The following is a 12,931-nucleotide window of genomic DNA, read 5'->3' as shown; positions in this document are numbered from 1 at the left end:
TGCTGATACTCATCTCCAGCAGTGATGATAGCCAGATGCGCCTGTAAAGTGGATCGTGAGATCTGCTAAGGAAGATTTACTCAAAGATTGCATGAGCGTTTGGCTTGAAACGTGCTGTGCGATCACTTCACAATGCTCTAACGAAACAATGGGTCATCGTCTTCGGCAGGTTTGCCGCAAGGTTTTCACGCACGACTTGACTTAATATAGCACGTTGGAGGTGGGAGTTCGGCTGACTGCGCTACGGATCAGTGAAACAAATGTTCGCACACTACTAAGCCTGGGGCCATACCATGTCTTGTGGCAGTGCTATCGCGGTAAGATGGATGAAAGTCCTGAATCCTTTTTGCTTTCGCCATCAAGACGCTAGTATAAGGATATAGCAAAGCAAGTCAGGGAGGCATGATAAATTAGCACCATTGCTCGCAACTCACGCCCTGCGGTGGGAAACAGTTGCGTAGACATCCCCGCTCACATTGGGGAGAAAACAGATCCGACGAACTTGCTACTGTAGTCTATAGCCACACCTGAGACTATAGAATCCGAAGACTGGGCTCATCGAAAATCCTCTTCCCATGCACTTTACCAAAGAAGATCACATAGACACTGATATCATCTCTAGCATGCCTGCTCAAGGGATAGACCTCCGCCATCGCACCACAAAACAGGCCCCTTCTTCTGCCTCCAAACGCATTCTGAACCAGGTGCGTCGCCGCATTGTGTTCTTCGTAAACAAAGTCTTCCGGTGTTACGGCCCAATCGGGCCACAGATCGCTACCCTTCTTCAGCGGCCACTCAATAGGTGAATTCTTGCCAAACGCCCCCAACAGCCGTCGATCGCTTCCGTCCATGATGCCCGGAGCGGGGGCCTGATAGTGCTTTGCGTTATACGCTTGATGCTTGACCCACTCGGCCACACAGGTGACCGCGTCTTCGGCCCTGACATGGTCCCAGAAGCCGTCGGTTGCCATGATAAGGAAATCGGCGTTCGGCTCGTCGTCGCCCATCTTGAGCGCGACTTCTTCGATCTCAGGTTCAGCCGTCAGATACGGTGGCGTCTTCACGCTTCCAGGTGGTCCGAGGCCGCGCAATCGAGGCCCGTTAAACTTTTCGTTTGCGAGAAGGCTGTCTTCCTCGGACCACTTCCAGCGACTGTCGCCGAAAGCGCGCGAGATGGCCAGCCCGAGAATGCGTCCCGATCGTGGACTGATTACGTTCTCCTCGCCCGGATGGTCTCGTTCAATCCGTAGCTTCTCGGCAGGGTTCTTCCCGTTCTGGTCGACGCTCATGGGAATGGCCGTGTAGATTCCTTGGGATTCAGAGTATCGGCCAAGCACGGCACGACTGTCTCCCGTGACTGCGACGCGAAGTTTCGACTGGGAAGGGTCGAGCATGGCGATTAAAGCACAGGAGCCAGCATAGGCTTGCGACAGGATGTCTTTGCTTGCTTTGGAGTCCGCCTTGCCCGATCGAAGAACATCCAAGGCCCGCTGCATGATCTGGTCGTCGATTCTCTTGAATGTACTTTTGATACTGTCATTGATACATACGTCTGAAGCTATCTTTGTTAGATCTCTGGCAACTTCCGTGATCAACGTGCTTTTGAGCAGCTTCGATGTAGCACCTCCGGCATGACCGTCAAACACTGCCCAGTATGCCCACTTCTGCGGCCCTCTACTCTCTGCAATGCCGTGCACGATTTCGTCCTCGCAAGGAGAATTGCTTGCATGTTGAACGCCATGGAACCGGATGACATGCCCGGACGCGGTGTAGACTTTGCCCCGCAGCTCACTCGCTCGAAGGTCATTCATATGCTTCGCATATGAATCTTGGATTATCCGCTGCTCATCCCTGCGTTGCACGATCTCTTCTGTGGAGGAAGGGAGAGCATCGAGCCGCGAATTCTGTTGTGTGACCGCGAAGACGAGCGCCCCAGCAAGTAACGATGAGACCAATAGAAGGCCAGGAGCAAGTTTGGTATCGGAACCTGGTGAGATGCTTCGCCGAGAAATTTGTCGACAGACTGGTGGCTTGAAGACACTCCACACAAGACTAGTTGGACGGAGCGTGATCCTCGCAAACATGTCGCTAATTGAGCACGGAGAACGACAAATAGTTTGCCCGTTTTACTACCCCAAACGGTCTCGAGCTCAAAATGCCGTGAGAGAGTGTAGATGGGCAATCAAATCTACTCAAGCAACCTTGAGGGCGCTCTCCTCAGCTCTCCGTTCGCAAAATCCAAGATTTTTGACGCTTGGAGGCGCTGAGGATGAGCGGTCAAAGGCATGTCTCGGTTGCGCTCAGCCTTGAGAGTCTCCGCAGGGCGCTAAGCCTGATTGGGAGATGTCTGGCTGGCGATGGAGAATCCACACTTTTGTGAAGCGCAACAAGTCGAGAACTTATCACTTGCCTGCAAGAACATGGAGCTCACTGTGATAAGATTATGAGGAGTTATCTGCGGGGTCTCTTTTTTGTCCTCTCATTTTCCACGTCAAGTGGTATGCTTGACGAGATCTATGCATTTGGTTGCTCGCCCACCAAGTTTGAGCAGAGTGCGCCTCCACTAAGAATCGATACTTCGAAATAAAAAGCCATACATACTCCGACCTCTGCTCCTCCGCGCCTCGGGAATCGCCATTGGCTTAAATCGCCAAGGTTGAAGTCGCGCTATCAACCCAAGTCAAGACCATGCCATCGTCATCACTTAACGAACGCCTCGTCAACTCCACCCGTAGACTCGCCGTTGCACAATCACACTGGCAGTGACACCAAGCTTGCTTGCTATCACGCAGAACGCGTTCCGTCACCTTCCAAGCGCCTAGCCAGATGCGCGTCGTGCTTGCGCAGCATCCCGATGCTCATGTCAGGAGGAGTTGCTGGGCACCCACCTGGACGAGACAGCGTGAGAAACGTTCACAGTCACTATGTGGATCAACGCAGTGCGGAGACGGCGTGAGATCAGATGGTGTCGGCGCTTAAATACATGCCTGGTACTACAATGCTGCAGGGAATGTTCTGAGCATCGTCATGGGCGATTTGAGAGTCACACGTTACGAACCGGATCCTGAGACGGAAGGCAAAGCGCATTGGAGCGAAACTCTGTGGTTTCTTGTGCCGGAATGCCTCGCACATTTCAAGTTGGTCGGCTGAGCGATTCCTTTCGACGCCTTTTTCCAAGCTGCTGAAGGTGGGATGTAGCGAGTTCAATTCGTCTTGGACTCCACTCGGGCCGGGCGCAGTCAGGGGATCGACCTGTGATAGACGCAGCCATTGGCCTGCCACAGAAGCCACCATGCACGTAGCGTTCAGGCCTTCCTCCACTCACGCTGCTCCATGGCCTCGCCTTCACTCTCACACCTGCACCTGGGTTGGTTGGATGTGTGCAACGGATACCGCTTCGTCGGGTCCTGTCCCTGTGGAGGGAAAACGTTCAAATGCCCGCCATGCGGCCAGCGGGAAGGATTCGCTTCTGACGTCTGACACCTTCTCTCTTGCTTCCACTGTCTGGACTTCGTTTGCAAATAATGTGACCTTCGATCTGCACATTCGCGGGACGAGGGCAGACCAAGCTAGGCTTTTGACGTACTGCGATCGCGACTCGGCGCCTTCTGGCTGAACACGCGCACGACGTTCTGGATTTCCAGCCATTGGTTTTGCTACTTTTCGAACGGATACATTCACGAGAGAATCATGTTAGACGAGAAGCCTCACAAGAGAGTCGGCTTCAATGCCAAGCGTTGGTCGCGGAAAGTGTATTGGGCCCTCCTGGGACTGCTCGTGCTGGAGTTCTCCTTAATCGTACCATTCCTCACATTGGTCGGCATATCCGATCCAAACACCTACAGGACAAAGCTGTGGGAAGATGGCTACTTGAACGGCTTCAACAGCAGCCCGGATACTCCGCTCTATGCGGCTGCAAATCATGTCCAAGCAACCATTCCTCTTATCTGGAGTCAAAAGTATGTCCTCGTCTGAAATCAATAAATGATGGAGCACGACTAACACGATCACCACAAGGTTGACCACATTCGATCTCGTCATCTCTATCCTGGCAACCTTCGTATTGATCACAAAGTTTATTTTGTTGCCTCTGCACATCATGTACCCCGTCATTAGCTTGGTGGTCTACGGCCTCGAGACTGGCCTGTTTTCGTACAGCATCTACGGCCAAACGTCGCATGATACAATCGACCCGAATCATGAAAACAATGGCCTGCCGTGGTACATCGCTAAGAGCTGCAGTGTTGCGGCCAAACCAAGTAACGTTCATTATTGTCAGCAAGCGAAGGCGACCTTCTATATCACTGTTTTCTTGCTGTATGTTACACCAGATGGGGCAGCCGCTCTCGATGTACATGAAAAGGACGTTGAAAATGCTAATGCGAGCCACAGAGCGTTATACGCCTCGATTTTTCTCCTTTCCATCCACGCAATCTTTTTTCCCCCGGCTCCGGGTAACACTGACGATGACACCGGGTTCATGGCGAAGCACTTCCCCAGTCTTGGAGAGGCAGAAACCACGTACGAGATACCGCAAACACCAATGCCGTACACCCCGCGCACCCCCTGGGGTCATGAGATGGATCGGATACCTCCGACACCAGGTACGGCAGGCGGTCTTTACGCACCGCATGCTGGATATGCGACTCCCGAGGCAGCAAAAGAGCGCGAGAGGGGCATCAGCCAGTACGGCATGGCTCCCGTCGGACAGGCCGTCACGACGAATCTGCCACCCGTGACACCGAGGACGAAGGCTTTTCAAGCTCTGGAAGGTGGCTCGAACGCGCCGTCCATGCCATCCAGTATCAAGGCGGAGTGGGGAAAGAGGGAACCGGGCAATCTGCCCTGGTCTGGGAGGAACAGCGGTGGTAGAAACAGTGGAGGGCGACCCAGCAGTTACAACAAGAACTGAACGGCTGCAAGCTCACCCTCACCGAAAAGGATTTTTTCGCTTTATTTTTGCCCCGAAAAGGTCGATGACTTTTCCTGTCTAAGGTTCTTCCTACTGATTGACTTGGGGGTCGTGTATGTGCATATCCTTCTTTTGTAATATTTTTTTTTCAGGCATGCAATTCTCTGCCTCGATACCCTCACGCTATATCCATTCCCCCCTCGGTCAAGAGACTACGAAAAGGGCAGGAGACTGTACTTTCATGGTACACAAATATGAATGAAGAACATACTGAAAAGCAATCAAAGCAAATACTCCTCGGTTCGTGTTTGACTTTTGCTTTTATTCCTATTATATATATACATATATATACTTTCCCCTTGCACACGTTGCTCTCACCACCATTTTTCGCAAAATATGCGTTCGTCACTCAGTCCGTCCTGCTTTCCAAACCAGGCGACAATCTCATCCGTCATCTTTGGCGGTCCGCACACGTACACGACAGTGCCGCTTCTCTCCGACACATTCTCTCCGAGCGCGTGCCTCAGGTCCGTCTCCTCGATTCTCCGGTCGTGGAACCAACCCAAGGTCTGCGGATCCTTAATCTTCTTGTACTCGCGGCACGTCAGGAAGAGCGTGAGGTCCAGTCGGTCCGGATGTTGGCCTGCCATTTCGGTGAGGCGGGATAGGAAGAGGATCTTGCCTGGATCTATGTTCTGCTTCTCCGTGAGGGGCGGCTTGGTGGAGTAGAGAAAGTGGATCTCAGGAAGCGCGGACGAAGTGTCGTGCATATGCGCGAGCATCGAGATCAGGGGACTGTACAGTTTACAAATTTTTCAATTAGTATGGCTGCTCTCTGTTCCCTTTTTTTTCTACTGCGATTCGTGAGCACGAGGGTGGTAAGACGCACTTTATTCCAACGCCTCCAGCGACAAAAATCACTTTCTTGATGCCCTCGATCCGGTCTCTCGACCAGCCGAAGGGCGGCCAAGTGAAGCTTCCACCAACCCTGACCTTGAGCTCGGAGCCAAGTATGGACGATGTCTTCTGCCACAGCCAGGCTGCAGGCGGGTTCTCAGGGCTCTTTTGGACGGCGAGCTCTAGAAATGGAGTCGGCGGGAGAGCCTGCCTCGGCGTCGACGTCAAGGTGAACCCGCCGGCCTTGGAGAGACCTGGCACAAAGACATCGAGCCACTGACCTGCAGAGAACTACTGATCGTGTCGGTTAGCGAATCGCATCTTCTGCGAGGAGGGCGAGATTTATCGGCTGGTCGTCGCAAAACAGGAGCAAAGTACCTCGACACCGTTGCGCGAGTCCTTGATCTTGAGCTTGAACAGCTTGATGGAGTCGTTGACATCCTCCACCTGATCAAGAATCACGTCATGTATCGCGTCCGCTCTTGGCTCCGCCGCAGTCCGCTCCTCATGTGGCAGCCGGGCTCTTTCAGTCGCCATTGGTGTTCTGCTGAAGGTGGTGCAGTTACGCGCCCAGCAGAGCCCGAGCGACGTCGATCGCAATGCCGCATGCAGAGCGTCAACGGAACAGCGCGACGAGGCTTTTCGGGCCGCACAGCGCAGCATCAAAGATTGCAGGCAGACGGCGCGAAGCTGCGCGCTGGTGCAGGTATGTGTTCTCGTCCTGTACGGGACGGCTCACGTCCGCTGCGACATATCGAAGGGACTTCTTTAGTGGCTTTTCCGTGAGCGGAGCCCTGCATGGTTAACGGACAGAGAACCCGAACCCGCACGGCAGCTGATTATTGGCGTCGCTGGTGGCTTCACATGCCAGCTGGTTTTCATCGTGCAGACGGCGCAAGGGCCCAGATCGGAGCTCGAGAGCTCGGCCTGGGGATCTTCAGCTGGGGCGCGTCGCGCAGAATGGCACTTCGCTGAAAGGGAGAGTTCGCCGCTGATGGTTCACATATGAATGTGACGTGTTCACTCAACTCGTCCTGCGGCGCAACATTGCAAGTTCGTTCAAAAGCGTCTCGTTCCAGAAGCGTCGGTTCGTTCAGGTCCCAGTGAGCTTTGATTGCAGTTGACGACACCATGGAAGACACGAGCAAGGCGGACGGTATTGCGACGGAGGAAGGCTGGCACACTACGAGCGACGGGCACAAACTGTACACCAAGAAATGGCTGGTACGTTCCTCTCTCTGCTTCTCCCCGCTGCTGTCTCGTTCTGAACGTGTGCTAATGTTGTTGTGCGACGACAGACGCCGGAAGCGCCAAAGGCAATCCTCGTCTTCATCCACGGCTTCTCTGACCACTGCAACGCATACGGTATCCTGTTTCCTCGCTTCGCCGCAAGAGGCATCGAGGTGCACTCCTTCGATCAGCGCGGCTGGGGCCGCTCCGTGCACAAGGCTAGCGAGAAAGGACTTACAGGACCAACCTCGCAAGTATTGGACGATATCACGTCCTTCATCAAGCCCTTGTTGCCCCCTAAGCCTGACGTTCCTCTCTTCGTCATGGGCCACAGCATGGGTGGTGCGGAGGTCCTCACGTACATGGCTCAGGGTCCTGAGAGCGTCAAGAAGTACGTGAGGGGCTGGCTGCTAGAGAGCCCTTTTGTGGCCTTCAATCCAGCGAGCAAGCCCAGTCCTATCGTCGTCGTGTTGGGTAGGCTGGCAGGCAAGCTGTTCCCGCACATGCAGATGGTTCAGAAGCTCGACCCGGCCCTTCTTTGCAGGGACGTGCAGGTGCAAAAGGACTTTGTAGCTGATAAGCTATGTCACGATACTGGCACTTTAGAGGGCCTGGCGGCCATGCTTGACAGGGCTGCAGGGCTAGACGGAGGCCATATCAAGATTCCGAAGGACGCAGGGGAAGACGGGACGACGAGGGTATGGTTGAGCCATGGGACGAAAGACGGAGTGTGCGACTTCCACGGCAGTGAAAGGCTGTATAAGAGGTGGGACTATATCATGGACAAGGAGTTGGTCGAGCTTGACGGATGGCTTCATAAGTGTACGTTGGCGATTCTCTGCTTCTTACGTGCCATTTCTGGCTTTGCAATAAAGACACTAACATCACTGCACTCACAGTACACGCCGAGCCCAGTCCGGATAAGGAAGAGTATGCAAAGCGAGCTGCTGACTGGATCTTGAACCGTGCAGGATCGCTAGACAGCCTGGTGAGAGCCAAACTATGACCTCGTACTGTTTTGATGTTGTTCTGAAACTTCTTCCGCTGCAGAAATCTCGTGGCTATTGATCCGTCCTTGAGTTGCGTTGAGTTTGCTTCACGAACAGCCCCCCCACGCTCTTCTTCCACATCTAAACCACAGCGTTTGGCTCCTATTGCATGCCGGCTGAAAATCTAGGGTACCAGCCTTATGAATGAATGAATGGATAAACGATGTCAACAGGAAAACAGTGAAGCGTAATTCTTGAGGAAATATAGGAACGCGATAAATTTCCACATTGTGTAAAGTGAACACATTTGCCAAGTTTCTTTTCTCCGGCTATGGGGGCTATCGTAGTACAAGTTGAAGCCATTCAATTACATCCTCGGGTTGACGGCTTCGTCCCGCGCTTGTCCCACAATGCACACGTCTAATCCCAAACAGCGAAGAGGAAATATGCACGCGCGCACGCTATAGCACTACACAATTTCGATAGGGTCATGCTGCCAACAAGAGTGTCCCTGCTAGAAGCTGCTGTATCGTGCGGCTTGGGAATGCATTGACATGAGAGATGTTCGAAGTCATTCCGTCGGATAATTTTATCCACACAATCTTTGTCATTGGAGTCAGTCTACATGGCCTGGCCAGTCTGAGCCGGCTTCCTGACCCAGTCCTCGAAAAATTTTACACATCTCACCACCTCCCCATCCAAGGTCAACGCTACGGCACGGGTGTCAGGTGGCACCTCAAATGCCCGTCCATTGATCCTGATCTGTCTTGAGGCCAGCGCTTCGTTCGTCAAGGCCCACAGCTCGCTGTTGGTCAACAGATCGATGGTGACAGCGTTGGGGAACAGTGAAATTCTTTGCGTCATGCCTTCTAGTTCAAATGCGTGTGAGAGTTCGTCGGTCACGATTGAGATTAGCACGATGCTTTTGTCGTCGTTGTATAACACGCGCCTTTGGCTTCCGTTCGCTGGAATCACAAACTGCGTGCCTTCAAGGTTGAATACACTGCCCTTCTTACAGCCCCTGCCATAAAGCCCCCTCAGCTTCAGCGTGCTCGGGGGTATCATCCCTTCGTATTCGCAAAAGACGACGGACAGTTTTGGATCTGTGTGGTCATGTAGGATCTGGGCACTCGTCAGGGGAGCTCTGCACATGGGACATGATTGCTGACTCTTGAGCCAGTGCCCGAGGCACATGGCGCCGAACGTGTGGCCACAGGGTGTGGTGACTGGATGCTCCTTTCTTCTGAGTCTTGGTTGTCGCTCCTCGTTTACCACGTGGTACTCGTCGAACGAGAGAAGACAAATGTCGCACGCTCTGGACTGATCTTGCTGGACAGGCATGTTTACCTCGCACGTGCGGTGGGCGCCCGGCGAGGGTGAGTTATCCGCTCCTTGTTTTGAGTCGCTTTGCTCCATTTACACGTGCGTGATAAAGCGAGACGGACAGTCACAACTGTCGAGAACTTTAGCGAACGTGAATTGACCCCTAATGCCTCAGAAAGCCTTTGCCTTGCTAGTGACTGCGCTCAGTTCACGGGTGGATGTGAGCCCTAAATCATGCGCTCCAACAGATGCAAAAGAAGAGGTTTGGGAAAACTGCTCACTACAAGATCTCTTTCGCGTAGACAATAAGAGAATTTCCTAACGTCAAGTCATCAAGTCAAGGTCAATCACAGGCCATACCAGTGACCTAGAACTCACTATAAAATTTCCGCGCCTCGCCTTTGAGGCATTAGACCTTTTCAATGAATACTTCAATCTATAAGTTCACACTTGCCAGCACAGGTACCTAATGAGAAATACGTTCAGCAGAAAGCATACAGTTAGTCAAGTGGTTTATGATTCGGATTGCAAGGATTTCTTCAGAAACCAGATGAAAACAATCCGCTGAGTGTTTGCAGCGTGCCTGTTGCATTGCGGCAATCGGAGATATAAGTCTAATGACGTCTTCATTCTGACCACAGTCTCAAGAAAAACTTCCATGGATGCTTATAAATCACAACAGCGCGGCAATTCTTGTGCCATTCACGGGCTTGTTGTAACGTAGGACTGCGAGCTCATGCTATTGAGAAAAATGTCCCATCATTTGGTTGAGATCTTGGTGTAGCTTGACACATCTATTCTGCGATTTAGTTGTACAATGCATTCGATCAGCCGCTTGCTTAGACGCATCGTCCTCCGTCCACCTAGGTGAGTAGAACTTAAATTAGCAATTTTCTCATCCACGAAAAGGTGAATCTTCTCCTAACCATACCTCGATGTTGACACCGGTAATGAACTGAGCTTCATCGCTCGCCAAGTAGCAGCACGAGTTTGCGACGTCGGCCGGTGTGGATGGACGACCTAGTGGGATTGTGCTCACAAACGCTGCTCGGTTTTCTTCCGTGTCAGGCTTCCCGATGAACAGATGTGTCCTTGGCGATGCATGTCAGCAAGTCATCGTTCCTGTACTCCTCACGTCCGTTCATAAATGGATACGGCTCACATTCCAGTACTCCCGACGACGGGAGAAACGCAATTAAAGCGGATTTGGTGTGGCCCGTACTCGACCGCCATCGTCTTCGTTGCGTTGATAACAGCTGCTTTGGAGGCATTGTACCACGTTAGCCGTGGTCGCGGTCGAATTCCTGCAGTGGAAGCAACCTGGATAAAGCACCCAGGTCGCTTGTTCTCGAGAAAGTACGGCAACAGGACATTTGTGGAGAGATAGATCGATTTGACGTTGACGTTCATAACAAGGTCGAAATCTTTCTCGGTCACATCCTCGGTGGGTTTATTGGCGTATGTCGCGCCGGCGTTGTTGACGACAATGTCAAGCTTTCCGAATTGGCCACAGGCATCCTTCAGCAATCGATCCCAATCGTCTTTCTTGGTCACATCCGCGACTGAAAATGCACATCCAAGCTCTTTGGCCACCGCTTGTCCTGCTTCAGCGGACAGATCGGCCACCAAGACTTTGGCGCCCTCCTCAATGAACTTAATCGCGATACCTTTACCGAAGCCACTGGCTGCACCAGTGACAATGGCAACTTTCCCTTCTAGACGAGGTGCCATGTTCTACTTCCGTCGTGGATAACAATAGCTTTGATGTGCGTAACCTTGTGATTTGATTCGGGTACATACGCAGATGTTGCGATTTAGTGTGTAAATGCCAAAATTTGGGTCCAATTTCCATTTACTACTACTTCTTGACATATGCGCTTGGTCTGATAGTCCATTGCCGTGTCTTGCTCCAAACTCTGGGGAGAACAGGGGCAGGACATCACCCCGCCAATACTTGTGGGGCATCTAATGCAGGTTTGTGGCACGCTCCGAAGAGGCACCACGACCCATTCTGCCATGCCAAGTCTCCTCTATTCCCGGATTCTCGGCAGTTCCACAAGTTCGCTTATGGTCGATGTCTTTTGCTGGCTTGGGTGGCCACAATTGCTATCCGATCTTCGGCCTCAAACTTGTCCTACGGTACTAGAGATCGGATGTTGTTGAAGCCCACGATACTGAGCCAGCTTGTAGAGGACGGATCGTTCCAAGGCTCAGACATTTTGTTTCCCAGTAGTCTTATCATCTTTCTCGTATCGCGAAAGTCATGGCACAGAGCTACAAGATTCTTGTCCTTCCTGGTGATCACGTCGGCCCTGAGGTAGTGACTGAAGCATTGAAAGTGCTAGATGTCGTCGAAGAGTGTCGTCCAGGTCTAAAATTCGAGAGAACGTTCGATCTCGCCGGCGGTTGCAGCATTGACAAGCACGGCGTACCCATTACACAAGCTGTCTTAGACAAAGCAAAATCCAGCGACGCAGTTCTCTTTGGCAGTGTCGGTGGACCTGAGTGGGCAACGGCATCGCCCAATCCCGAGTCGGGCCTCCTCCAATTGAGACACCATCTCGATGCTTTTGCAAACATCAGGCCGTGTGAGGTCTACATTCCGTCGCTCGTAAACGCTTCTCCCATCAAGCCGGAGTTGGTTTTGGGAACGAAGTTCATCGTGGTGCGGGAAAATTGCGGTGGCGCGTACTTTGGCGAGAAGGTAGAGAAGCCTGAGATAGCTTCCGACCTCTGGGTATACACGAAGCCTGAGATAGAGCGCTGTGCACGAGTGAGTGCTGCCATTGCCCGACTTCTGGGACGCAGTGGTGATGGAAAGGGCGGCGGAGGACCTGCTGTAGTGTGGAGCTCTGACAAAGCAAATGTATTGGCCAGCGGTCGACTGTGGCGAGCAGTCACGCAAAACATTTTTGAAAGAGAGTTTCCTGACATCGAGCTGCGTCATCAACTGGCTGACAGCATGGCTATGCTCATGGTCAAGGACCCGAAGCGATTTAACGGTGTCATACACACGGACAACACCTTTGGAGACATACTGTCCGATATATCTGGCGGTCTCACAGGCACACTGGGGATTTTACCGAGTGCCAGTGTCAGCGGTATTCCTGGCGAGGGCAGGTGTAATGGTATTTATGAGCCCGTTCATGGCAGTGCGCCAGACATTGCTGGCAAAGGCATTGTCAATCCGGTTGCGCAGATTCTCAGCCTGGCCATGATGCTCAGATATTCCTTTCTCCTGGTTGACGAAGCGGCTGCAATAGAAGAAGCCGTCACGCATGTCCTGGACGCTAAAGAAGTTGGCGGGCTTGAGATCAGGACTGGGGATCTAGGCGGAAAAGCAAGCACGGCGGAGGTTGGAGATGCCATTTGCGACGCCTTACGGAAGATTCTCAGAAGAGGCAAGATTGCCTAGAACAATTATCGCTTCCCTTCTCGATTCTAAAGCCGCTCACCTGCTGTTTTAGTGACTTAGCTTGAATTGATCTTGTTCTTCGGAATCATGTAGTAGTAGAAACCTAGAAAGCATGAACACGACTGCTTTCCTTTGTGACCTGCTGTGTGCTATAGCAAGGGTGAC

The 12,931-nt window shown here is 52.4% G+C and overlaps 7 protein-coding genes across 8 annotated transcripts; 3 read left to right on the top strand and 4 right to left on the bottom strand.

The window, feature by feature from the left end:
• Window positions 1-312: 312 nt before the first annotated feature.
• Window positions 313-2,268, bottom strand: PV09_06035 (uncharacterized protein). The gene has a single exon (XM_016359618.1). The coding sequence runs from the start codon at window positions 2,082-2,084 to the stop codon at window positions 534-536; it is 1,551 nt and encodes a 516-aa protein (XP_016212454.1). The 5' UTR covers window positions 2,085-2,268; the 3' UTR covers window positions 313-533.
• Window positions 2,269-3,333: 1,065 nt separating this feature from the next.
• On the top strand, window positions 3,334-5,271 carry PV09_06034 (uncharacterized protein). The gene is made up of 3 exons (XM_016359617.1): window positions 3,334-3,959; window positions 4,018-4,317; window positions 4,393-5,271. Exons 1-3 carry the CDS (start codon window positions 3,691-3,693, stop codon window positions 4,910-4,912), a joined length of 1,089 nt encoding a protein of 362 aa, XP_016212453.1. The 5' UTR covers window positions 3,334-3,690; the 3' UTR covers window positions 4,913-5,271.
• PV09_06033 (uncharacterized protein) lies at window positions 5,214-6,541 on the bottom strand. The gene is made up of 3 exons (XM_016359616.1): window positions 6,188-6,541; window positions 5,802-6,100; window positions 5,214-5,707 (listed from the first exon to the last, which is right to left on the bottom strand). Exons 1-3 carry the CDS (start codon window positions 6,470-6,472, stop codon window positions 5,287-5,289), a joined length of 1,005 nt encoding a protein of 334 aa, XP_016212452.1. The 5' UTR covers window positions 6,473-6,541; the 3' UTR covers window positions 5,214-5,286.
• On the top strand, window positions 6,349-8,418 carry PV09_06032. Of its 2 annotated transcripts, XM_016359615.1 has the most exons (4): window positions 6,349-7,033; window positions 7,108-7,861; window positions 7,939-8,027; window positions 8,090-8,418. In XM_016359615.1, exons 1-4 carry the CDS (start codon window positions 6,941-6,943, stop codon window positions 8,105-8,107), a joined length of 954 nt encoding a protein of 317 aa, XP_016212451.1. In that variant the 5' UTR covers window positions 6,349-6,940; the 3' UTR covers window positions 8,108-8,418. The 2 variants fall into 2 exon arrangements, with proteins under 2 accessions (XP_016212451.1, XP_016212450.1); XM_016359614.1 differs by having other exon boundaries at window positions 7,939-8,418.
• Window positions 8,419-8,649: 231 nt separating this feature from the next.
• PV09_06031 (uncharacterized protein) lies at window positions 8,650-9,654 on the bottom strand (the record flags this gene model as incomplete). The annotated part of the gene is made up of 1 exon (XM_016359613.1): window positions 8,650-9,654. Exon 1 carries the CDS (start codon window positions 9,442-9,444, stop codon window positions 8,650-8,652), a length of 795 nt encoding a protein of 264 aa, XP_016212449.1. The 5' UTR covers window positions 9,445-9,654.
• Window positions 9,644-11,319, bottom strand: PV09_06030 (uncharacterized protein). Its single transcript, XM_016359612.1, has 3 exons — window positions 10,514-11,319; window positions 10,283-10,442; window positions 9,644-10,214 (listed from the first exon to the last, which is right to left on the bottom strand). The coding sequence occupies exons 1-3, from the start codon at window positions 11,080-11,082 to the stop codon at window positions 10,191-10,193; spliced, it is 753 nt and encodes a 250-aa protein (XP_016212448.1). The 5' UTR covers window positions 11,083-11,319; the 3' UTR covers window positions 9,644-10,190.
• A 223-nt stretch (window positions 11,320-11,542) lies between these two features.
• On the top strand, window positions 11,543-12,798 carry PV09_06029 (3-isopropylmalate dehydrogenase). Its single transcript, XM_016359611.1, has one exon. The coding sequence runs from the start codon at window positions 11,615-11,617 to the stop codon at window positions 12,764-12,766; it is 1,152 nt and encodes a 383-aa protein (XP_016212447.1). The 5' UTR covers window positions 11,543-11,614; the 3' UTR covers window positions 12,767-12,798.
• Window positions 12,799-12,931: the final 133 nt, after the last annotated feature.

Source organism: Verruconis gallopava (assembly GCF_000836295.1).
Source record: "Verruconis gallopava strain CBS 43764 unplaced genomic scaffold supercont1.20, whole genome shotgun sequence".
Taxonomy (NCBI): domain Eukaryota; kingdom Fungi; phylum Ascomycota; class Dothideomycetes; order Venturiales; family Sympoventuriaceae; genus Verruconis; species Verruconis gallopava.
Note: the sequence above shows the minus strand (reverse complement) of the source record. Positions and strands in the feature narration are given on the sequence as shown.